Source organism: Balaenoptera acutorostrata, chromosome 15, assembly GCF_949987535.1.
Source record: "Balaenoptera acutorostrata chromosome 15, mBalAcu1.1, whole genome shotgun sequence".
In the NCBI taxonomy this organism is placed as follows: Eukaryota; Metazoa; Chordata; class Mammalia; order Artiodactyla; family Balaenopteridae; genus Balaenoptera; species Balaenoptera acutorostrata.
Genome location: NC_080078.1, coordinates 5,830,011 through 5,855,267, shown reverse-complemented (window position 1 = coordinate 5,855,267; position 25,257 = coordinate 5,830,011). Strand labels below are relative to the sequence as shown.

Here is a 25,257-nt window from a genome sequence, read left to right as displayed (position 1 = left end):
CCCGCGGGGGCCGCATGCCATGGTCAAGAGCCTGGGTTTTGTCTAAGGGCGACCGACAGAAACCACTGGAGGGTTTCAATCTAACATCCATTCAGGCGGGTTCAACCCCAAGTTATAAAAAATGTCTTACTCGATATTTTACAACAGTGTTTTATATAGAAAACACAGTGAACAGTCTACACCATATTCAGAATATTCTGCATATTTTTCATATGATCAATCACACCTCCCTTGTTAGAACCAAAAAAATGACTAATGTTGATCCATTTTACATTGTAAAAGATGATTAAATGTTAATTCTCTCCTTTAGAAATAATAAGCATGATCACAGCTACATTTATTTTATAAAATGCATAAGAAATAAAGACTAGGAGGAAACAGTTCAAAATATTAGCCACGTTAGTTGATCTCCTTATGGAGAACCAAAAAGTTTTCTCTCCTTTCTTCTTAGTAGGTTATCAAATCTCTTTTTTTAATAAAAAGGTGCATTTTTACTACTTAGAAAGCAAAAAAACTAACACTAGTCAGATAGTTCTACCTACAACTTAAATCAAGACAACTACTCTGATTAAGCCAAGGCACAAGAAGCAACCTACGGCGTTTCCGAAACTTCCCGCAATTCTAAATCCAACGGGAGAGGAAAGGCCCAACAGTCCACGCTCGTTGAAATGCTAACGAAGTGTCCGGATCCACGGTCCCTGGCACTGAACAGACCAGATATCACGGGTTCAACATCATACCTGAGAGTCTCTCGAGCAGTATATCCTGAGCCAATTAGTATGGATTCATCAAACAGCTTGTCCATGCAAGGAATGAACTCTGGAACACAAACATCCATTGCATACATCACCAACCAAACCAGGTGTGCGGTAAATCACTTAATAGTACTTTCACAGGAGCCAGGCTGTACCAACGAGCAATCCAGATGTGGGGCAGCGTGGGGAGCAGGAAGGCACACGAGCTACTTTAGTCTAAGATGCTGGCTGTGCTGGGCCACACCAGCCACGTGTCACAGAGACGTGGTCGGGATCACATTCAGTGTCAGAGAATAAACTAAGAAACCGTGAGCCTCGTATCCCTGGCGGGGAACTTGCCCCCAATGCTTCGTGGGAGGTGCTGTCCATTGTCCTTAAAAGCTGGCACGATCCACCCAAGGGGGCAGTATTCCCTAAAGGCCCCTTTATCCACTGCCCTGAAGTCGTCCTTCTTCAAGACTATAAGGTAGTCATTATGGAGAAATAAGGATACTTCTCTATAGGAATTACAAAGGTCTAGGACATCCTAGTGTTCTCACAGGCATGGGTCCCAAGTTGGGGGTCCTGACTCTTGGGATAAGACTGACTAGAGACTCTGTCCCTCTAATCCCCCAGGGAGAGCCACCACCAAACCTCCCCCTGCTCCTCTGCAGGCTGAGGCCCTCACGGGGTGGAACAGCTGGTCCCCACTCAGGGACAACCGATGTTTCTGAGGATGCACACACAGGGTGGCAAATAGTAGAGCAGACAGTACATTCTTTTCCAGCAAACAGCTACTGAGGATCAAAGATACAAAAGACACATGCACACTGGAGAGACGCCTCCTACAGCCAGGCAGCACAGGAAGAAAAACGAGAGAAGCCACGAGTAGTCCCTGAGGTCAGAGGAGGGGACGTGCCCCGCTGCCCACGGCGAGGTGGCGAGGAGGAAGGAGGCACAGAGGAAAGATGCAGAGGGCTGAGACCTCACATGCCGGAGGGCCGGCTGCTGGGATGAGTGATGCGTGCAGAGAAGAAATTAAGTTGCACGGCACTGGCTTCCAGATCACCTCCAAGACCCAGAATCAGTTTCTAGGGAAACAGGTAAATCTGTTAAACAGTCAGGTTTTTCCAAACTACTGCTCCTCAGGATTAGCACAAATGGGTGACCATCTGATATCATTTTGGATGCCAACAAAGGAATGTTTTCACTAACATTTGGTAGTGGCTGTGTAAATTTTAAATATATGCATACATGTTTTGTATTTTATAATATGGCTAACATTTAACATGATTCTTTTTTTTTTTTAACTTTTTTTGGGGGGGGGTTATTTATTTATTTATTTATGGTTGTGTTGGGTCTTTCATTTCTGTGCAAGGGCTTTCTCTAGTTGCGGCAAGTGGGGGCCTCTCTTCATCACGGTGCGCGGGCCTCTCATTATCGCGGCCTCTCTTGTTGCCGAGCACAGGCTCCAGACGCGCAGGCTCAGTAATTGTGGCTCACGGGCCTAGTTGCTCCGCGGCATGTGGGATCTTCCCAGACCAGGGCTTGAACCCGTGTTCCCTGCATTGGCAGGCAGACTCTCAACCACTGCGCCACCAGGGAAGCCCCTAACATGATTCTTTATAGGTTTCTTTCAATGAAAACTTCTTGAGATGTTATGATGTTACCTGTTTAAGTCTGGGAACCACTACGGGCTTCAAAACAAAGTATCGTGTTTAAAAAAAAAAAAAAAAAAAAAAGCAACAGCAGCCTCTAAAAACTGAACTCAACCAGCCTAACACGATCTAACCTTGGAGAGTAGCATCTTGGAAATGTGTCAATCTTTGTAGTGTTAACAAGACTGAAACCAAGTTTTATGGTCTCAAAAGAGGGCCTGGTTGTGTGTGACGGATCAGAGGTTATCTGATAACCATGAGAAGGCTTTTTAATCTGTCAGCACTTCAACAAGGAGAAACCTCCTGCTCCACGGCTCCCCAGCGCACCTCCGAAGTCCGTATTATTCCAATGGCAGGAATACTGAAAGCTAATCCGACAGTGGTGCTCCAGACACAGCTCAGTCGCTTCAGTAAATAGATGTTAAAACAGCCCCTTTAAAACTCTGCCATCATTTTCACAACATGGAGAAAGAAAACACTGTTTTCTTCTCACCTTTTAAAGACTGCTGGCTGTGAGTCAGAAAGCAAATGGCTATGTGCAATGTCAAAAGACAGGCAGTCAGAAGGCAGAGAAGTACTAAGAGATACCCAGACTGTAAACTGTGCTAAGGAAATTATCACATTAATTATGAAATTGTTGAGAAGACAAAGGGAGAACCCTGGTGGCAGGCAAAAGAGATGGGCAGACAGAGAGAGAGAGAGAGAGAGAGAGAGAGGGAGAGAGAGAGAGGGAGGGAGGGATGGGCAGGCAGAGAGAGGGGGAGGTAGAGAGGCAGATAAAGGAGAAAAAATACACCCAAAATAGCAATTAAGAAAGGACACATGGAGCCAAAAATACGGAGCGGGCTGAAGGCTCAGCACACGATGGCCCGCCAGCAGCAGCCCCACATTCACAGACAGGCGAGCGGCCAGAGGCAAGACAGACGTACGGTTTCGCAGCTCGGTAGTGAGGATGTGCTTCGCGGCAATCAGAAGCTCCTTTCTGAGGTGCGCAGTTTCTGCTGGACAGTTTGAAAGTAGCTGTAACATTCCTTTCACCATTTGCTGAGAGTACTTAGTCACCAACTCCTGTAAAAGAAAAAGGAAAACAACACAGTTATACTGATAGGCGGTTGTTAAGAAAAACCCAAGTTTTATAAACTTTTAAAACATTCAGTAAGAGTAAGCTCGGCTCCAAGGACCCTCAGAAAGTAACAGGCCTAACACACAAGTGCTACCCAAGAAGTCTTAGCAGTTTGTGTGCACAGTGCCACCCTGGGAGGAGGGGAATCCACATGGAGCAGTTTCTTTTACGTCATGGGATCATGGAGGCCTTCTTGTATTTTCTGTATTTTCCCAACTTTCAACAGTGAATATGTATTGCTTCCCTGTTACAGGGAAGGAGGAAGAAATAAATATTGAAGTTAAAAAACAAAACTATTTACTGAGTCGTCCCACTGATGTAAGTTGTGAATGACACCAAAGACACCTTTAATCAGCTCAGAATGAGCTCCAGTCACAAATGCCTTTTGAGGTGTTTCAGGAAGTTATTCACAATAACTCAAGCTGACTAAAATATCAAGGGGTATCTAATTCAGATTTTTTTTTTTAACAGATGTTCCATTTTCTTAGTGTAAGTTATCATTATCGAGATGAATACATTAAAAAGGGAGGGGGGAAAAGGCTACAAATGTTTTCAAAGGTAGTTTAGAATAAAAACAATTTGACATACACATTTTCATTTTTACTTTCCTGAAATAAAATCTTTAAAAACAATGATCAATTATAATACCATTCCATTGCTCTAGAATAGACCAGGACTAAATTTATTCCATACTTTAGAATAACCACCTCTATACAAGAGTTTTATTCAAAAAAACTGTAAGACTAATGAGAGATAAGGCATCAATTTTTTCCTTCAAGTTCTTATGATTTAAGTAAGAAGAGACCACAGCTCCAAGTGGGAAAAACAAAAACAAAAATAAAACTACTCTATAGGTTCCACAAAAAAGCCTCCAAAACCTCTTTCTCAGTTTTACTTGATAATGCCATTTTTTGAAGTTCCAACCTCTCCCACATAATTTGCTATAACACACAACTTCCAATAACAGCAAAACTCAATATACCTCATACATCTGCACAAAAATCTGTGTGCAAATATTTATATGGCTTTATTAAGCCAAAAATGAAACAGGCAAGTCTATAAAGACAGGAAATACATTACTGGTTGCCAGGGGCTGGTGGGTCAGAGAAGAACGGAAGTCACTGCTCATCGGTACAGATTTCTTTTTCGGGTGAAAACATTATTCTAAAATTGAACAGTGATTATGGTTGTACAAATCTGTGAATAAACTAAAAACCATTGAACTGTACACTTTAAAAGGGTGAATTTTATGGTATATGAATTATATCTTGATAAAATGCTTTAAAAAAATTGGAAATGATCCAAATGTTCATCAACTGATGAATGGATAAACACCATGATTACACCCATACAACAGAATACAACACTATGGCCTGAACTGTGTACCCTCCAAATTTCATATGTTGAAGCCCTAACCCCCACTGTGACTGTATCTGGAGATAAGAGTCTTTAGGAGGTAATTCAGGTTGAATGAGATCACACAGGTGGGACCCTCGTCCAGTAGGACTGTAGCCTTATAAAAGACGAGAAGGAGATCTCTCTCTCCCCCTCACCACCATGGGAGGACACAGCAAGAAGGTGGCCACCTTCAACCCAGGAAGAAAGGCCTCCCCGGAAACCAAACCCTGCTGGAACCTTGATCTTGGATTTTCCAGGCTCCAGAACTATGAGAAAACAAATTTTGGCTGTTTACACCTAGTCTACGGTATTTTGTTACGGCAGCCTGAGCAGACTAAGACAACTAACCACGAATAAAAAGTAACAAGTCACCAATTAAATAACAAGGATGAATCTCAGCATTACTGCTGAGTGAAAGAAGCCAGACTCAAAAGGTTACAAATACTGTCCACCAAGTGATTCATCTCTATGACATTCTGGAAAAGGCAAAACTATGGAGACAGAAAACAAACCAGTGCTTGCCAGGGACTGGAGGTGGGAGGAGGAAATTGACTACAAACGTATAAAAGGAATTTTCTGGATGGTGGAAATCTTCTGTATTTTGATGCACTGGTGGTTAGGTATGCATTTGTACTGTACACATTTGTCAATCAGCCAACTGTACACCTACAAAAGGTGAATTTTACTGCATGTAAATTATATCTTAGTAAACCTGACTTAAAACAAAAGTCAATGAACTTACCTGGTAAATTCTGATGATATAAGCTAAAAATGACAATGTTTTGATCTGAGCAGCAATGAAATCAGCATACAACTCCTTGTTGTAAAGCTTATGTTGCCTAATGAGAAGTGAACAAAATTAACAATATTAGCTCTCAACTCTTTCGGTGATGTTACTATTAATTAAAAGCCTATAGTAATTACTAAGCCCAAAAGGTTGATTTCTACACCGCAGCAACAGTAAACGCGCCTACACGTTTATGCAGTTCCGACTAACTTAAAGGCCTTAAAGGCATAAAGCAGGCAGATCTCCAGGCCGTTGGGCAGCAGCCACAATCTGAATCCCCACAGCCAAGGCGAGACCGACCTGCTTCCCCAGAAGGCAGCACGAGGGCACCTATCTGACCAGTGGAAGACCCGCGCTGTGGCACAGAGGCCGTTAGGGCTGATCGACCCTCAGCTCTTGCTCTCAAGTGACTTAGCGCCGGACGGGCTGCAAGTCAAGAGAGCAAGTGACAAAGATCTTAGGAGGAATGCTGTGAGGTTGGAGAAAAAGCTTCACTGGGAGGCTTCCAAGGATGAACGAGTCAGTGATTAAGGGTGATGGGTGAGGAAGAACGAAGGGGGTAAAGAGCTTTCTAGCCCTCATGCTGAGAGGAACAGCAAGAACAAAGGCTTGAAGGTGAGAGAGCCTGGAATATCCCAAAGCTGTAATTGAGGACAGTAATGCCTAATGATAGTTCTAAATTTACAAGACACCAAAGACTAAGACATGTCACCCATCATCGAAATACAACTTCAGAAAGCCAAAAATACATATAAGTTTAACCAAAATTTTATCACTCAAAATTTTCTTGTCTTACAAATGATGACAGCAAGTACATTTTTACTTGGATTAAAGAACTATGGTAGTCAGCTACATCACTGACCAAAGAAATCTCACCTGGCTTGTGCAGATACCTGAATTGCAATGGTATTCATGATCAAGGGCACAAATTCAGCAACAACATTGTGGATATTCAGTTTGTAGAGCTAAAAGCAAACATATCAGATTGTCATGCTTTTACACTCTGCTTATAGCAAAATAATCTGGCATACCAAAGAAAGTGTGATGAGATTCATTAGTTAGCACGTGTGTATCATACACATCTATTTGCCACAGAAAATCAGGTGTAAACTTTCTTGTAAAATAGGAAGCCCACAACCCAAGAAGCTACTAAGCAATATGCATACCTGATACATTAAAACAACAATGATGGGCAATTCTGCCAACACTTTCAAAGAAAGAGATCCTCTTGGAATGATGGAATGCTGCAAGAGAGGAACAGGAGGACTGAGGTTATCACCGTGGCACTTAAAATAGCCCTAATCAGTGTGCCACTATTGCACATCACCCCACTGAAATAAAGGGAAGGGAAAATACTGACACATCTTCGTAATTATCTGTGGTGAAAGAAACAAACTATTTTGAAAACAAAGTACATAGAACTGTTATTTAATATAAAGGTTTTCATACTTTACAATGTCATCACCTATAGTAAAAACCTCAGGAAAATTTGTCAAAACTTAGAGATTCAAATCACCGGAGAAATTTAAAAAAATTTTTTAACCTATTACCTTGCTTACTTGAAAGAACAACAGCAAGAAGTACAAGTTTACCTAGTTTTATTCATACATATTTATAAACAGGAAAAATGCTTACAATAAATGTAAGAAAAAATAGTCTTAATATATAAAAACTCAAACAGGTAAGGAAAATGTCAGACTCAAAATACAAATGGGTGACAAATGGATAGGAACAGACAAGCAAAAAAAGAAACACAAGACTGATAAACAGAAAACAAGTTTCTAATTCAGGAAGAACAAAGGAATGAAAGCTTCATTCAAAATGTATCTTCCTGTTTATCCTAACTCAAAGTGAAACATTCTGCAAAACCATTTCAGTAAAACAAATACAGATGATAGCCTTGATTCAATCATAAAAATACAGTCATAGTAAATGCTCAATACATGTTCCCTACGTGGCAAATACTACAAATCTAATGCATTAGCTGCAGACAGTACCAGCGTTCCCTTCACAAAACTCCACGAGACTGATTTTTCAGATGAGAGGGAAAATAAGGTCAGAACAACGGTTCATGAACTTTCCTACAGTCAAAAAGTGCAAGTGGTAGAGCTGCAGCATCACCCCAGAACTTCTGTCCCCAGAGCCCACACCGTCAGGCACTGAACTACAAATTTATATGCAGTTTAAAGGGACTTCTCTAATGTTGAAGCTAAGGAAAGAACGGAGGCCCCCTTGCCAGGTCAGCTGCTCTTTCTGGTTCTGGATTTCACCACGATGCTATCTTTGTATCTCTGGTGAGCAACAGCTCACACGCATACCTGCAGAGCACACACATACCTGCAGAGCACACGCATACCTGCAGAGCACATGCACACCTGCAGAGCACAATCAGCGACGCTCTCGCACACGCACGTTTGTTTGCTGATTCTAAATCCCTCCATGTGTTTAAGAAAAAAACAAAAAACTTAAGTGGTCTAAGAAGTCAACACCTCATTTCTCCTCTACTGAGGGCAGGAGATGCGGATAAAAGCAAAGCAAAAAGCAAAACAACTGAAACGCTTACTGTTCTCGTCTCACTGTCCTCACGCTCAGGATTGACTTTCACGGCAATCGTTGTGATCATTCCGACCATTTCTGGGGGAGGGACTGTGTTCTCAGGGATCACCTGAGGGTTCTCAAAGTAGCGGTTCTACAGAAAAAAAAACAGAAGTCATTTACACCTGACGTGTGGTGAAGAAATCGAATATCCTACCCTTTTGTACTGTACCAACCCCACAGTACTTGGTGTTCTCTTTTTCCAGGACTATGGAGATAACATCACAGACACACCCGCCACCTCCAACAACAGAAAACAAACTTGCCTGCAGTATTTTCTACTATTTTTTCCTGGCTGATAAAAGATGAAATATATGTCATGTTATACTACCACCTCAGTGAGGTGGGGAAGATGTAACCCATCTCTCCAGTGATAAGAAACTAGGAGCTGATCCCTACTGAATTAACTTTCCAAATAGTCTCCTAAATAGAGGTCAAGTATGGAACAGAAACAAAGTACAGAAAACATTTTAAAAGGCCAGGACCTCACTGGCATCCCTAGTTCTCAATGAAATTTGGGCTTCATGTTAAAAAAGACAGCTTCGTATGAAAAGTAGCTCTTCTTTGATCAAAATGGTAGTTGACACAATGATAACTTGATAACTCAGAACGCAACTTAAGTTTTATACACTATGAGCAGGTTAAAATCCTTAAAAAACCAAAAAGTCAATTTTACCATGTGTTAATTTAAAAAATTTAAGCTTAAAAAAAATTTGAAAATAGAAACTCTGAAACATAAACACATTTACGCACAATGATTTTTACCAAAGCATTATTTGTGACAGTAATGAATTGAAAATGGGGGAAACCAGCAAAAGGGAGATGGTCAAGGTACATGCATATGACAGAAAATTATTGGTCACTAAAAATTATGACTGCCACAGAAGAGTCTGGAAGGACGTTCCCTCCTGTAACAGTGATTCCTTCCAGTAAATGAGAGCAGGGTAGGGATGAGCCTTTCCTCTTCCACTCCACACACTTTTATATGGGTGGCACTGCTTGGAAACAGTTCTTTCAATACAGGAAAAAATTTTCAAGATATAGAAAAATGCTGAAAGTATACACCACTCCCCAAAAAAGCTTCAAGAATGTGAGGGCAACCATCTCTACAAAGCACAAAGTTAAACTCAAAACAAAATATCAATGTCAATGGTTGCTTACAAGTGAAAGAATACTTATGGATGATTTTCCTTTTTTGCAAAATTTCTACAATAAGAATATATTGCTTTTACGTCAAAAATACAGTATTTAATCTAAACAATGAAACCAAAAGAACTCTTTTTTTCTAAGGGCTAATTTATCAACCTAGATTTTAACCATCACTAAACATTCCCCATTGTAAAATTAGCATCCCTCCAATTATTCCTTCAACCCTTTGGAATGAGGAAGTAATAAATAAATATAAACAGTAAATTCAAATAATATTAAAAACAGCATACCACTACTTTTGGAAGCTCCTTGTAAATCTGTTTCACAAAATCTAAAAAATGATGAATCTAAAAAAAAATACAGTATTAGGAAGATATTTATAAACAGAAAATGCTTACAATAAATAAGAAAAACATCAATAGTTTCCATATGTAAGAACTCACAAAACAGGCAAGAAAAATGTCAGACTCAAGATACAAATAGGCAATGAATGTGAACACACACACACAAAAAGACTGATAAACAGAAAACAAGCTTTCTAATTCAGGAAGAGCAACGGAATGAAAATGATAATAAATGCCACTTTTTGCCTTTCAAAAAGTAATAGCACACCATGCTGGAGGGAGTGCAAATAAGGAGACTCCCTCCACCCCATACTATACTATACTACTAAGGGAAGCTTAAACTGCTGAAGCCTTTCTGGAAACCAATGTAACAATATGTATCAGAAGCATTAAAACATTAACACCTTTGATCTGGTAACTCTACTTCCATAAACCCAGTCTACAAAATCATTTGAATTGTAAACAGATATTTGGTTTTAATCATAAAATAAAAATTTTGAAATACCCTAAATATCCAAGAATATGAAAGAATTTTATATATCCATTAAAAATTAACTTTACAAAACATTTTCTATCATTGGGAAAACGCTTACATATAATGTGAAGGGAAACAATCAGGATATGAAATGTCATCCACAGTAGTACTGTGATTATGTAGAAAACATACAAATACATAAGGTGGGAAAAAGGAAAAGAAATCACCAAGACATTAAATAGTTTTCAAGGTGGAAGGAATTCTACTTCGTCTTTCAATTTCCAAATAATCTACAACAGGCATTTACCAAGGTTATCATCAGAAAAGATACTATCTTAATTATGGCTAACAGAGTGTTTAATGCTGACTCTGTAGATAGCAATCACTATGCTAAGAACTTTAACTTTTATATTTAATTCTCTAAGCAATCTTTGAGGATATACTGTGATTGTCCCCATTTTACAGAAGAGGCTCCAAAAGGCTCAGAGCTTACCCACTGTCACACAGCTACTGAACTGCACACTGAGATTCAAACCCAGCTCTGACTTCAGAACCCACATCTGAACCCTTGTATAAAAGCGATTGGAGCCTTGGGGCATCTCAGACCTGTAAGTACCAGAACCACCCAAAGAGCCCTGCCAGTTTGGTTGGTTAACACATTTCAAATACTGAACAAATTCAGCAAAATATTCATGTACACATTCAGAAAAAAGTCACTGTTTAACCCACAAAGAATTTCCCCCAACTTAGGTGATATTTTCTATGACTGAAAGCAGCATATGTTCTGTCAACTCTAAAAGAGGGTAAAAGATTCACACAGAAGCAATTTGTCAGCACAGTTTATAAATGCTATCAAGATAAACACTCACTTCTTGGGTGATGGGTGGCCTGAACTGTTTGTGTAGTTCAATAATTATTCTTAGACAAATAAGAACATTCTCTTCATTTTCCGTCTTAAAAAAATAAAAAGCATTTAAAAAGAGTTATACTTCTGAAAACTTATTTTCATCTAAAGACTATTTTCTAAGCGTTTTCTGCATATACACCCGCCATCAGCCAACTTAGGTTTGGTTTGTAGAAAATTCATGAACCCACAGAACACAGCTGACCCGGAGAGGACGCTGTCGCAGCCTTTGCTGGGCTGTCTGAAGCACAGCCCGCCAGTGGGTCCTGTGAGAGGAACACTCAGACAAATGAGTAACTGGCAATTAAGGCAAGTCACACTATGAAGCAAGGTCTTAACGGCCCAGCAGACACGTTTCACTGTTTGAAAATATTGCAGAAGAGCAACGCGTGAGCAGCCACCATGCACCGGGCCCTGTGCTAACACTTCACACTGTCTGCACGGGGGCGCCTTCCACATCTTACCAGGAGGAAGCGAAGGCTCGGGGCAGGAAGGAATGGGGCTGACATGACAGAGCTAATACATGGCAGAGCCAGGATCCGAACCCAACTCAGTCCCCCTACAGAGCTCATCTTTCCAAGGGGCCCAGAAACATGACAGAATTCTAAACACCCCAAGACTAAGGACAACAAGAAAACAATTTCAGAGGTTAGCTTAACAGGTACCAAATGGATTAACCCCAAGAATTTGAGCAACTCTTTGACTACTATGCATCTACTGTGCCCGACACACAAACACAGAGGCACGAAGCCAATGACCCCGTCCTCGGAGTCTGTTGACCACCACCCACTTTCAGATTCCCACTGTGTCTAGTCAATCCCTCAGTGACTCAAAAAAAAGACTTTCATTTAATAATCTTTCTTAGTAATCTGGTTGGCAAAATGGGAGGAAATGGACATTAAGAAAATTTCTACTCATGTGAATCAGAACTTTAGTGAAAGGGAAAAAGTTGTGTAATACAGGATTTTACAGTAAGAAAATCATTAAAAGTTTTGAATGTGGCTAAATAATAAAAATTCTCAAAAGTTACCTCCAGAAAGCGAAACATAACAGACAAAACATTTTTTGTATGAGGACGAAGATGTTCATTGGTTGGTATTCTATGAATTATTTCAAGAACGAGCTTCCGCAGTTGCTGTTGAGAGAAACAAAAATGTAAATACGAAATCCTTCCAAGAGTCCCAAGGTAACCCTTTTGCACCCTACAAGTGTCACACAGCTGTACCCAGCACTGGCAACCACCATACAAGAAGATGGGGCCCATTCTAGAAACGGTTCTGTAAATTATTTAAATGTAATCCAAAGCATGTACTGCAAACCAGTATTTTCAGTATTTCTACAATTGTGTACCAAATCAAGTAGCCAAATTTTCCTCTTTCACACCTTATCAGTATTGCCAGGAGGAGGACACTAATGTGTGCATGTGGGGTGAATTTAAGATGAAAAGAGCAAAACACCAACTGAACTTCATTTGCAGTCTCCCTTCGTAAGCTCTGTTTAGCTCCTCTGACATGCTCTCCAATTACCTTGGGCCTAAGGACTAATTACATCATAAGCTGTGCTAAGCTTTCATGATTTTGTCTATGGAACTGACAACTAAAAAAGGTCAAATAGGTAGATCTTGAACTGGTACCACGTAAAAATGCTTTGTTTAGCAATTAACTTTCACTAGTACTATGGTAATTTTTAAAGTTATTTTTAAGGGATACATGCTGAAATATTTATGGAAAAAAAGTTATGATGGGACTGTTTTAAAATAATCAAGGTGAAGAGGGGGGAGCAAAGAGTGGGTGGGGGTATAGATAAAACAAAACTGGCCAGAGTTACAAGAACTGAAAATAGTAAGGTCAGAGCTGGGCAACAGGTACGGGAAGGGTCATGAAACTGTTGCTCCCTCCTATATATACACATGAATTTGGCTGTAATACATAGCATATGCACACGTCACTGGTCAGCAAATGTGAAGAGTTTAAATTGTGAAAGAGATGGCTACGAGGAAATAAAACCAAGATATTTAGCTGAGGAGGCAATGGCCTTGGACAAAGTTATCCTTATATGACAAAACTTCTTTTGTTTTTAAGGGGAACCATAAGTTTTTTGAGTTGTTTTCATTCTTAAGTGCTTGCACTCCTACAGCAGGACATTTTTTTCTCATTATATTTTTGAACAGGTCACCTGGGCTGGTTTCTCCTGAAGGAACTGAACTTCTCCATCTTGAAGAAATGTAAGAAATCGAGGGATGATGTGCTCCAGGAATGTAGAATATTGAGGAGATGAAGTGACATTCTAATTATGCAAAAATAAAAGAAAACCCCATAAAGGTTTGTGTACATATTCAAATTCACATATTATAATAACCTCAAAAGGAAAAAATTGTAGAGCTGATAATAATTTTTAATACTTTCAGATGCTTTAGTGATAACATAGTTTTAAAGAAGTTAAGATGATTGCTGCTTCTGATATCCAATTAGAGAGAACTAAATGCTAAAATTTACTGGTAAACCTAGAAATACTGGCACTGTGGAGAATGTTCACTTAACTAAGGGAACCGAACAATGGGGCATAACTGACTGGATGGAACCAACGGCAGAGACCACCTTCCCGAAGAAGTGATGCTGATACTAAAACCTAAAAGGCCAGCAGGCGTTAACCACGGGAAAAAGTGGGAAAGGTTCTAAGGAAAGCACATGCAAAGGCACAAAATGACGAGAAAGCCTGTGTAAAAGACACATATTGAACTTTTTTTAGTTCAATATGGCAGGGATGGGAGTCTAAGAGGAAGGAATTTAAACTTTTATTATCATGAGTCTGAGACGCTGGTGAGTCAAGGCATCTGGGCAGCTAAATGCGTCTGGAGCTCCAGACACTGATCTGGGAGGAAGATAAAGACATGGGGTTGTCCGTTACCTGAGGAGTCTATAAAGAAGGAAATACAGGCAAAAACCAGAAAAGAGTGTGCTGCCACAGGAGCAAAGAAAGAACCGCCATTCTTGGGATGCACCCCTGAGCACTGGTCTCCCAAGGCCAACCCGGAGCTCAATTCCAGGGGCCCCGTGCCCACAGCACGCTGCGTGTGAAGAGGCGCCCCCAGGAGCCAGGCAGCGCCTCCCCAGCCCCTCCCGGAGCAGAATGTGAATCCACCGGGGACAAGAACTGTATCTGTCACCTTTCAACCCCAGAGTGTAAGACTTTTTACGAAACACCCACATTCAAGGATTGAAGGAAAAGAGGGGTGACAGTCATGATGGAACATTGTCAAGGTTATCAAGAAATCAGGCTCATCTGCAAGTCAGCCCATACCATCCAGATTCCACTGCCTTCAAAACACCTAAGTTTCAAATTTCTCCCACAGGAAAGATTCAACAAGTTGCCCAGTTATTCTGCCAGTATTTCAACTTAGCCCCTGGCTTTTTGATCCATACGAATGCTTCCTGTGATTTCTAACTTCAACATTTCTTTATTTTCTGTCCTGGGAGATGGCCCATGTGATATTTACTTAGCCTGGAATCTTATCCCTAAGTGGTTAATGAAATGAATTTCTAAGATTCCTTAAACCGCTGGGAATTCTTAATTTCACTTAAATATTTTGTTCTGGGGTAATAGTGGTGGTAATTTAGAATTACCTACCGGTGGTCATTCTAGTATTTCATCCTTCGAAGGACTCAGTCATCTGAACTTCATTTAAGGTAAATGCCTATCAGATTTCAAAAGGCACTATTTGGAAAAGCCCCAAGTGTATTACTTTGCTAACTTTTAATTCTGTTAATTTAATCAATGCATCTGAGACCAAAGCCAGGAACTAACTTGCTAACTGCCAGACCCTAAACAGGAGAGAAAGGGTTGAGACACTTAATTGAAAGAGCCCCACCACACTCGGAGGATCACAGGCAGCTCCAAGATTTCAGCCTCTCAAATAAACTTTGAGGGCTGTGGCTCTCTCCTAGCAGTTCTTCCAGTAAAATGCAGAATGCAGGCCTTTGCTGTTCTACCGCCCACCTCTTTTTTTTAAGCTTTATTTATTTATTTTTTTAACAGTTTGCACTAACAGCTTGGGTGGAAGAGAAAGCCTTTTAGCTCAATCTCTAAATATCTCAGGATTTTTTTCCACCTCAGTTCAAGGCAACAAATCCTGGAAAACATCTGTTTAAAACAAAACAAAAAAACCAAAAAATTCCCCCAGCAAACAAAAATACCATCCATTACTATAGACAGTAGGGTATCTAATTCAATCCCACGAACATTTATTTAATGTTTAGTGATTCAAATGACCGTGACAGAGGCTAGGAAACATTGTATCTATTGTTCTTAATCATATTAACTCTGAGAAAGGTTTTATCGTACCCACATTAAAAGAAGAGCGAGTTTCTCTTCGGCCTATGAGACTAACTGGCACCAGACTAACCATAAAGTAGGACAAAATATGAGAGAGCAGTTTCAGGTGCTGGACCAGAGGCAGTGCAAGACCATGATCTCCAGAAGAAGGGGAACTCACCAACTGCGCCCCACCTCGGCTCTCTGCCTGGGTACCGTTTCCCAACCGGGCTCAGCAGGCTGGAGCCCAAGGAAAGCATGATGGTCCTGCTGAGCTGAGGAGCAAACACCAGAGTTTGCAACAGCTGAAGTGGCCAGAATCTGCAGGGCAAAGCCCCAGAGAAAAAGGAACTACAGAAGGGGGTGTGGATGGTCTCCTGTGAGTCCTTGACTGAGGACTGGGCTGTACTTACAGGTAAGGGGAGGTAAGACTACCTGAGGCTTACCAGGGAGTGGGCACTTGAGGACTGAGAAATGAAGAAAGACATCAGAGGTCTAGCAAGGTCAGAGGATGTTGGGGGTTCAGCCTCGACACAGTGCAAAGACCTTCTTAACACCTTGATAACACCTCATACATTCAGCTGAGGAAGGACAATGCCCCAGAATAAGGCCTAGTTTAGCCCCATCCCAACAAAATCTAAAATCAACCTCTGATGAGATCCACAGAAAGATGGGGTTTGGAGGTTGAATCCTACAAAGTTGGAGGGACTTGGGAAACCCCTTGGGATTCCCAGAGATCCTCTCTACCACGGCATAAAACCAAGCCTACACAAGTTCAGTGAAATCAGCCAGCACCTGAACTGCTGACTATAGTAAAAATATCAACACTCTTCCAAGGGAGATGACAGAATCTAAGGTCCCTACATTTCACACACAATGTCTGGTGTACAATCAAAAACTACCAGACATGCAAGGAAGCCAAATAATGTGACCTGAAGTCAATAAAAATCAACCTTTATAGAGGACTGTATTTAGCAGACAAAGACTTCAAAGCAGTTATTATAAATACGTTCAAAGAATAAAAGGAAAACATGGTCTCAATAAATGAAGATGGGGAATCTCTACAGAGAAGTGACATCTAAAGAAGAACCAAATGGAAGTTCTAGAACTGAAAGTACAATAACCAAAATTTTAAAACAAAAATACAAATAAACTGGAATTTAAAAATAATATCCCAGCAGATGCAGAGATGACAGAAAAATAGTCAGTGAATCTGAAGGCAGATCAGAGAACAAAGAGAAAAAAGATTGAAGAAAAATGAACAGAATCTGAGGGACCTATGGGTCAATATAAAATTGTAGAATGTAAGAGCCAGAAGAGAGAAACTGTTTGATCAAAGTTGCAGAAGTTATAAACAGGAGAGCCAAAACTGCCAGCCAGCTCTCATTCCCATACCACCCATTACCTAACATAACAAATCCACAACAAAAGTTTGAGTGTATCCTGAAAGCATATGCCTAAAAGGGCTACCATAGTTGAAAATGAAAAAAAGGTCAAGTGGATTCCCTGGTGGCACAGTGGTTAAGGATCCACCTGCCAATGCAGGGGACATGGGTTCGAGCCCCAGTCCGGGAAGATCCCACATGTCGCGGAGCAGCTAAGCCCACGCATCACAACTACTGAGCCTGCACTCTAGAGCCCGCGAAGCACAACTACTGAAGTCCGCGCGCCTAGAGCCCGTGCTCCGCAACAAGAGAAGCCACCGCAACAAGAAGCCTGCGCACCGCAATAAAGAGTAGCCCCCGCTCACCACAACTAGAGAAAGCCCGCATGCAGCAACGAAGACCCAACACAGCCAAAGATAAATAAATAAAAATAAATTTAAAAAGAAAAAAAAAGAAAAGAAAAAAAGGTCAAATAACCAAAACAAAAGCAATATTCCTCAACACTGGTCGGGAGTCACTATCACTAGTGTGAAGAAGCTGGACAACACTGTACAAATTTTCAAATTTCAATTTTGAAGTATAACAAATTACATTAACAAAGATAATTTTTAAGTTACTAGTAAAAAGACTGACAGGGAAGCTGTAGGAAAGCACATGTGAATACTTATCTCAAAATGAAAAGCTCATACCTCAAAACTTAAAGCTTTATGAAATATAATACAAAATAAAATATAAAGCTCATACCTCAAAATTTTCACTAACTTCTTGCATCATTTTTAACTTTGTTTCATCAGCTGTAAATGGTAAAACAAACCATCAGATAATTGAAATTACGTTAAGGATGTTCCTAAAATTACTGGATTTAATCATTTAAGAGAAGCAATCAGATCTTATCAGTTTGACTGTCATGGTCTAAAAGCAGGCACATAACTAGTTCCCTACAACCAGTCACACTCACTCGTACTCCCAAACATACATGTGCATGCACAGACAAGGACACACACACACACACACGTGCGCACCCACATGCGTGCCTCTTTGGGGCTCCAGCCGGTAATGCTCATCACTTTGCTTCTCCATGAGGTAGAGAAAGGGGAAATTAAGATAACAGTTAACGTGACTACTTATCTCCATGTGCACATCATTTGAACTGAGATGAAGAAGTCACATCAACACATTTCTTCATGACGAAAAGCATCAACTCACGTGTATTTACATCCGTGAGAGCTGCCACAAACTGAAGGTATTTTTTCATCAGAGTGGTTTGGTCAACCACCGTGGCCCCTTGTGTTGCAACAAACGCCATTTTTCTTTTGAGCTAGTTTGTTTCTCAAGAGAGAAGTATTATAACCATGAGTTTGCCCGGCCTACAAAAAGAAGCATATGATTAGCCAACTTACTGAGGGCACAGGCTCATGATCGCTAGGAAAATCTTACCTAAATGCCTGTGTTAATCTAAATAGTTTTCCATTAATTCAGAAATCAACACTACTCCCTCTGCTTTTTTGAAAATAAAAGTTACTTAAGTCCATTCTATTAATTTCTAAACATGATTTTTACACACAGATGCTTTTCTTTCCTATGGTATGTCCATCTTTCCCTAGGCTAGGGGCCAGCAAACTCTCTGTAAAGAGCCAGAGAGTAAATATTTCAGGCTCTGTGGTCTGTCCCAACTCCTGAGCTCTGCTGGAGGCACAAAATAGCCACAGACAACTTGTAAGCGAACGACCATGGCTGTAATCCATAAATCTTTATTTACAGACACTGAAATTTGAATTTCATTTGAGTTGTATCATGAAACATTATTCCTCTTTTTATTTTTTTTCCCCCCAACCGTTACACAAATGTAAAAACCATTCTTAGTTTTCGTGCTGTATAAAAACAGCCACCAGGCTGGATTTGGTGTGCTGACTGTAGTTGGACCACCTGTGCATTAGGTGATGCGTTCTCAAACTTCACTGCGCACTAAAATCATCAGGTGCCAAAGGTGGACCCCCAAGCACCACCCAGAGACCTCGGTTCAGGGAGGCGTCCAGGAAGCTGTCAATTTTGCTTGCATCTGACATACAATAGGCTAAATGCTTCAAAAAGCACCTCAGTGAGTTGGAAACAGGTGTGGATGACCACACTTTGCGAACTGCAGCTCCAGGCTGACAAACAGGAGACTTGGTTTCTATTTTAAGAGCCCTCTTAAGAGAACCTAGTGAAATTGCTCTTACCCATCCTCCCCGCGAATGTAACAGTCACATTTCACTCTACATTAAGGAGCAGTTTCATGACTTGATTTTCTTCTTTCTTCAACAAACACACCATTAACTCTTCCGCAGGCCTTTCAATGGCCCTGCCTACCAGATACGCTCCCTTGCAGCTCACACTCCTGCCCCAAGCGATGGGGACACCCTGACGCCACAGATCCTCTTCCGCCCGCCCTCTCGAGACACCAAAAGCAGAGAGGGTGCCTGCCGCTGTTCCCGCGCAGCCCGCCGGCTCCAGGGGCAGGAAGTCACTAACGAAACCAACCGGAGGGATTCTGTCAGCCCCGCTGGATGACCCGACTTCTGCTTCCTCTTCACCTCCCATCCCCGAGACCCAAGACTCAGGGTCACGGCCTCTCTCTACCTAAGAAACTTCGGGTGGGTCGTGCCCAAACTTTTTAAAGGCTTAGATCCACTTCTTCACCGAAGGCGTCAACCCCCCATTTTCCGAGACCCCGAGAGGCCAGGCTTCGTTCTCCCCTGGCCCGGGGGGCTAGGGGCCCCGAGGGAAGACGTCCCATCCCGCCTCCAAGCTGGAGAGCAGCTCCAAGACCCCAGAGACCAAGGGCCCGGGCCTGGCTTCGGTCCCGCCCCCGCGTCCCGGCCCAGGTTGTGGGGGACGGAGCCGGTGCCCCGCCCGCACCCGGCAAACGGCGCCGCCGCGCCGCCCCGCCCCGCCCCGCCGCGCCAGGCCTGAGGCGGCGCCGCCGGGCCAGAGGGGGCGCTGTCGACGCCACTACCTTCGCTCTGCGCGCCGGGCCAGGCGAGCCAGGTGCTTGCGTGGAGGCCGAGAGGAGCCAGGGCGACAGGAGGCGCCTCCGGGGAGACGGGGCCCCAACCCCACGCTCTATCTCCCCGGCCTCAAACAGCCCTCGGCTTCCCTCCTTTTGTCACCCTCTCCGGACACCCAGCGCCCGCCTCCTGGGCCGGGCTACGGCGGGCGCCGAGGGCCAATTCCCGCGCCGCTAGCCTTCCGCCTCCCGGCGCTCCCCGGCCAGCCCAGGCAGCAGCGGCGGCGATATGAGGGCCGCCGCCGGCCCCCGCCACCCGGACTGGGCCCCGATCGGGGGCGGAGGGACTCCGGGGCGCTCGGAGCCTCTCTCCATCGCTTTGCGCTTCCCTCCATCGCTCCGCGGACCCAGGCGCCGCAGAGGCCTCCCCACGCCCGGGCCCTGCCGCACCCGTTGGGGCCGCCGCGCGCGCCTCCCGGGGCCGTTCCGCCGCCGTTCCGCCGCCGTCCCGCGCCTGCCCACACTTACCCCGACATCGGCGGCCAGCTTCCTGCAGCGCCGGCCCGCGACCCCACCTAAGCCCTCTCAGCCGCCGCCGCTGTCGCGCCGCAGCACGCAGTCCCGCCCCCGCTTAAAGCGGCCGCGCCCGCCGCCGGAGGAATAGGCCCCGGCGCACCGCCTCCAAGTGGGTGCGGCCTGGGCGGGCGGCGGGAGCTGGGAGAGGCGTCACGCCCGGGTGGGCCTGCCTGGCCCTTTAAACCTCTGTCCGCGTGGGCGGGGCCGCAGGCCGGGAGGGAGGGGCAGGCAGTGACAAGCGTATTTGGTTCGGCTCTTTCTGCCCTTAATATCCTCGTAGAAGCCAGGAGGCTGGGGAGGGACACTTGGGGGCTGCTGCGGGGCGGTGTGCACCCGCGGGGCTTTCTTAGCAGACGGCGGACGGGCCCGGGAAGAGGCCACCCCTGAACTGAACGTGGCATGCTGGGCGGGGTTTTCTCCCCAGCTTGAGCCCTGGGGTCCTTCTTAGCCCGGGGAGGGGGAGGAGGTAAGGAGGGTCTTTGGGAAGGCGACGGCTGCAGACAGACGGAGACCCTGTAAGCAAAGGAGAGCCCAGGTGTTCTGCCTGGAAGAGACCGGCCTGATCATTTGTTGCAGCTGCATCACCCCGAGGCTAGACCGCAGTGGACCGCTTTTCAGCTCCTACGCGACGGGGCAGATGCCTTGGGTCAGAGCAATGATGAGAGGGAGAGGAAAGTGGGGCCCGGATGCCCAAATGAGGTGATGGCTGAACCAAGAGGCCCTAGAAGAGAAAAGTACTGTCAGGCCTCACCTGCAGACCCCATCTATGAGACTGGTTGAATGACGAGCTGTTCCTGGAAACACGTGGTGATCGTGGTAAATGGCCAGAGCATGAAAGTGATAACCTGACCTACCTCCAGCCCCTCCAGGACCTGGCTCCACCTCCTGCCCCTTCCTGACAGTACTTCCCCCCTGCTCCCCCCGAACCGCCCCACGCCACCCCATCATCACTAACTCACCAGAATCTTTGTGTTCCCTTCTCAGACAGATATATTTCACACCTGGTAATAAATAGAGCTTGCAATTCCTACAAGATACGTTCAGAGACATGCTCCTTGCCTTTGTTTAATGTTGCCACTCAAGAACAAGCCTCAGCTGAAGCGCTGAGATTGTAAGTGGATATATTTAGTGCCAGTTATTTCTGCCCCAGGAGAAATATAGTGGGTCAGAACACTCCTTCCCCCATGGAAGAAGTTGCCCACCTGCAAGCAAAATCCTCTTTGCTCCTACCACCGCCAACCCCAAAATTTAAGAGGTCCAAAATAGGGTAAAGTTGAAAAATCTAAGGGCTGGAACCAATGTGCCATCCAAGGTTATTTAATATTGTTGCCGGGGTGGGGTGGGGTCGAGAAAAAAAGCAGCAGTACACAAATCCTTTGATAAGTTTCCATTTAATTGCATGTGATAAAGACCTACATTTGGGGGAGGGGCGGGGAGGTTAACACTGGTGAAATTCATATGCTTTCCCATGGCCTTAGCTTCCCCTACGAAAGTACCCATCACGCTGCTATGATTTTTGCCTGTTTTCTTGTCTGTCTCCTGAATTAGAGGTTGGGGACAGTGTCAACTTCATCTCTATCAGATAAATGAGACCATGCCCCTCCTCTGCTTAAAACCCTCCAAAGACTTTTCAACTTATCCTCAATCCCTGGGCCTGTGCACCTCCCAACCTCATTCTTCATGTTCCAGCCGCAATGGCCTTGCTGTGCCTCCTGCCCACCTAGGACCTTTGTAGCTAATTCTCCTGTCTGGAATGTTCTTCCCTGAGAGGCACAAAGCTGGCTCCTTGTCATTCTTGATAAGCTCAAATGTCACCTCCTCAGAGAGGCCTTTTTAAGGCCCAATATAAGAAAACCATTGCCTGCCGCCGCCCGCCCCCCCACAACTAGCTCTCATAATACTGGAATTTTCCTTAGAATCTGAAATTATATTTACTCATTTAGCATCTTTTTTCCTCCTAGACAGAAAGCTCCTTTTCTTTTTTTTTTTTTTTTTAATATTTATTTATTTGGCTGTGCCGGGTCTTAGTTGCAGCACGCAGGATCTTCGTTGCCGCGTGCGGGATCTTTAGTTGCATCATGCAGGATCTAGTTCCCTGACCAGGAATTGAACCCAGGCCCCCTGCATTGGGAATGCAGAGTCTTAACCACTGGACCACCAGGACAGTCCCTCTGTCTTTCTTTACCAATGTATTTCTGTTGCCCATTGGGTGTTGTCTTAGTCTGCTCAAGCTGCCATTATAAAGTACCACAGACTGGGTGGCTTACCCAACAGGAATTTATTTCTCATAGTTCTGGAGACTGGGAAGTTCAAGATCAAGGTGCCACCAAGGTAGGTTTCATTCTGAGGCCTCTTCTCTTGGCTTATAGGTGGCATCATCGCACTACGTGCTGGCATCATCTCACTATGTGCTCACATGACCTCTTTGTGCTCTCTCAAGAGAGAGATCTCTGGTGTTTGTTCCTCTTCTTATAAGGACACCAGTCCTATTGGATTAGGGCCCCACCCTTATGACCTCATTTAGCCTTAATTACCCCTTTAGAGGTGCTGTCTCCAAATACAGTCACTTTGGGGGTTATGCCTTAACATACGGATTTCTCAAGGGACACAATTCGGCCCATAAACAAATGTATAAATTTGTACCCTGTTTGGAATAATACTGTATGAACCTATAGGATAGGAACAGCTGGAACACTAAAAAAAAATACAGGGAGCCCCAAAATATTCACTCTGGTGGGCACGAGCAGTCTGCACAAGTGGTCTCTGCATGGAGTGGTTCAGGGCATGAGGCCTCAGTCTGACCTTCTGAGAGCCACCAAGAGGCCATCCTCCCTCCGCTGTCCCCTGGCGTGCTGGAGTCCCTGCTTACCTTTGCCTCACCTGTTGGGCTTCTTGGAGGCTGGCCCTAAGGGCTCCACCCCTATGAAGAACCTTCCCCCGTGATGAATTAACAAGTCCTCCCTCGGTCTCTTGTGGGTTTCAACAGGGTGACTGGGTGTCCTGTGGTCGAAAAATTCCAGGAGAAAATCTGGTAAAGCTGAGATCTAGGCCTGGAGCCATGGTAAATTCAACAAAGGGATCACGCTAAACTCCCTTTTGCCTACTTCAAACTACCATAGAATTTAACCCCCAAAGCCTCTCCAGAGCTGATCGGGGGTGATTGTTATCAGCTCAGTGGCCCCCACTTCCCACAGTTACATTTCCAATGCAGGATAATGAGGATTTGTGGTAGGAATATTAACACTAGGGCTGCTGCCCTTCTGTTACCAAAGGGAAATCAATTATACCATTTTGCTAGGGCCAACAGACCGACTAACCTGCTTTAGAAAGATTTTCAGTGACAAGAATTTACATCAAGACAGGTGCTGTGAGAGCCCAGAAGAAGGAAGGTTTCTGGGGGAGGTAATACCTGTGGGGAATTAGACAAAGAAGGGTCACATCAACATCAGCTTCAGGGTGGCCTTGCAGGTGGCTTCTGTGACATAGATGTGACCATCTATGGCTACTGTATAGTTATTCAATGTAATAATGTTACACATGAAAAAGATGTATAAATGTTATTATTCTATTTATGCATTTAGTACATTACAAAAACCACTAACAACCAGACCTTTGAATAACGTGAAATAGTCAAATATTTGAAACTCAATTTATAATCTTAATATACTATTTTCTTCTCAAGCACAATTTTCTTCTCAATTCCTGATGGACAAGTGAAACTCTCCCAAGTCCTTAAGCAATTCTAATGATGACAGCCAACACTGATTGAGTACTTACTATGTCCAAGCACTGTTCTATGTGTCACGTCATTTCATCCTTACCACGGTCTCATGGGGCATTATTATTATTTTAAAGAAAAGTGAACTGAGGCACCAGGAGAGTTATGTGACTTTCTCAAGGTCACACAACTCTCAGAATCCAAAGTCTCCTGGTTCCTAGGCCTGGTATGTGTCCCCACAATGGTGACTGATGCCACCAGGGAGTGGCTAGCACTTTTAACTTTCCTAAGGGGACTCACTCAAATCTGTTCCCCCCTCCATCACAGTGAGATGGCAATGGGGCCAGTGGGGCCCGTTCTCAGGGGACCCCACAGCTGTCCCAGAAGTTCCTTCACTCCCATGCAGCCCGTCCTGCAATTGTGGTCCCATCAGTGCCAGCCCGGCGAGAGGAGCCATCCAACACCCCCTCTGGGTGGGTTCCCTTGCCAAGGATAAAGTAGAGGCAGAGCTGGGACCAGGATCCAGGCTGCCGGTGTCCAGTCTTTAAGGTCAGCCAGGCCGGCCACCTTCCAGGAGAAAAGACACGCTCTGTTCCGTTATGGCAGACGGAAGCGCCTGCTGAGGCCAGGGAGTGTCCAAGGAGCAGCCTGGTCACTCCTTATCTTGGTTGTCTGAGTGTCCCAAGGCCCTCAGTGACAGCGTTGTCGCTGTGGGCCCAGGTATGAGCACAAGCCCCATTTTACAGCAGGTGCAGAGAGGGTAAACTGAGGAATGGCATCAGTCCCAGCGCCTGCACCTGGGCACCTGCACCCAAGCCCTTCTCTCCGGAGGGACACGAGACGTACCTAGGCCCACTGCCCAGCGCCTTGCACACAGTAGGTGCTACACTTTTCTTGAATGAAGAGCCGCATCTCCAAGCCGTGTGCATCATGAGGGGAGAAGCCACCTGGAGAAAGAGCCCAAAGGGGCCTGCTCGGGGCTTCACAGCGGTGCGCGCTCCTCTAGGGACGCTGAGTCAGAGCCGGCGGGCGCGGGCACAGACGCAGGGAGGGGAGGGGGCGCAGACTGGAGGAACGGGGACAGGGGAGGGGAAGGGAGGGGTCGAGGGGAGAG

At 44.3% G+C, this 25,257-nt stretch overlaps 1 protein-coding gene and 1 non-coding gene across 15 annotated transcripts in view; both read right to left on the bottom strand.

Annotated features, from left to right (window-relative positions):
* Positions 1 to 20,514, bottom strand: part of TRRAP (transformation/transcription domain associated protein) — a 111,220-nt gene extending 90,706 nt beyond the window's left edge. For 11 of the 14 annotated variants that reach the window (XM_057530277.1, XM_057530287.1, XM_057530285.1 and 8 more), the window contains exons 1-13: positions 20,378 to 20,514; positions 18,070 to 18,230; positions 17,608 to 17,657; positions 13,343 to 13,453; positions 12,198 to 12,302; positions 11,133 to 11,216; positions 9,735 to 9,791; positions 8,264 to 8,389; positions 6,867 to 6,944; positions 6,577 to 6,665; positions 5,656 to 5,752; positions 3,322 to 3,460; positions 741 to 819 (exon numbers count right to left, since the gene is read on the bottom strand). In XM_057530277.1, the coding sequence (XP_057386260.1) occupies positions 741 to 819; positions 3,322 to 3,460; positions 5,656 to 5,752; positions 6,577 to 6,665; positions 6,867 to 6,944; positions 8,264 to 8,389; positions 9,735 to 9,791; positions 11,133 to 11,216; positions 12,198 to 12,302; positions 13,343 to 13,453; positions 17,608 to 17,657; positions 18,070 to 18,169 (1,115 nt within the window). In that variant the 5' untranslated portion in view covers positions 18,170 to 18,230; positions 20,378 to 20,514. Of the gene's footprint in view, positions 1 to 740; positions 820 to 3,321; positions 3,461 to 5,655; positions 5,753 to 6,576; positions 6,666 to 6,866; positions 6,945 to 8,263; positions 8,390 to 9,734; positions 9,792 to 11,132; positions 11,217 to 12,197; positions 12,303 to 13,342; positions 13,454 to 17,607; positions 17,658 to 18,069; positions 18,231 to 19,082; positions 19,370 to 19,858; positions 20,003 to 20,377 lie in introns of those variants that run through there. The other 3 variants (XM_057530278.1, XM_057530279.1, XM_057530280.1) reach the window with 3 other exon arrangements.
* On the bottom strand, positions 17,740 to 17,941 carry LOC130704970 (small nucleolar RNA ZL1). The gene has a single exon (XR_009005571.1). It is a non-coding gene; the product is annotated as a small nucleolar RNA ZL1 (small nucleolar RNA).
* Positions 20,515 to 25,257: the final 4,743 nt, after the last annotated feature.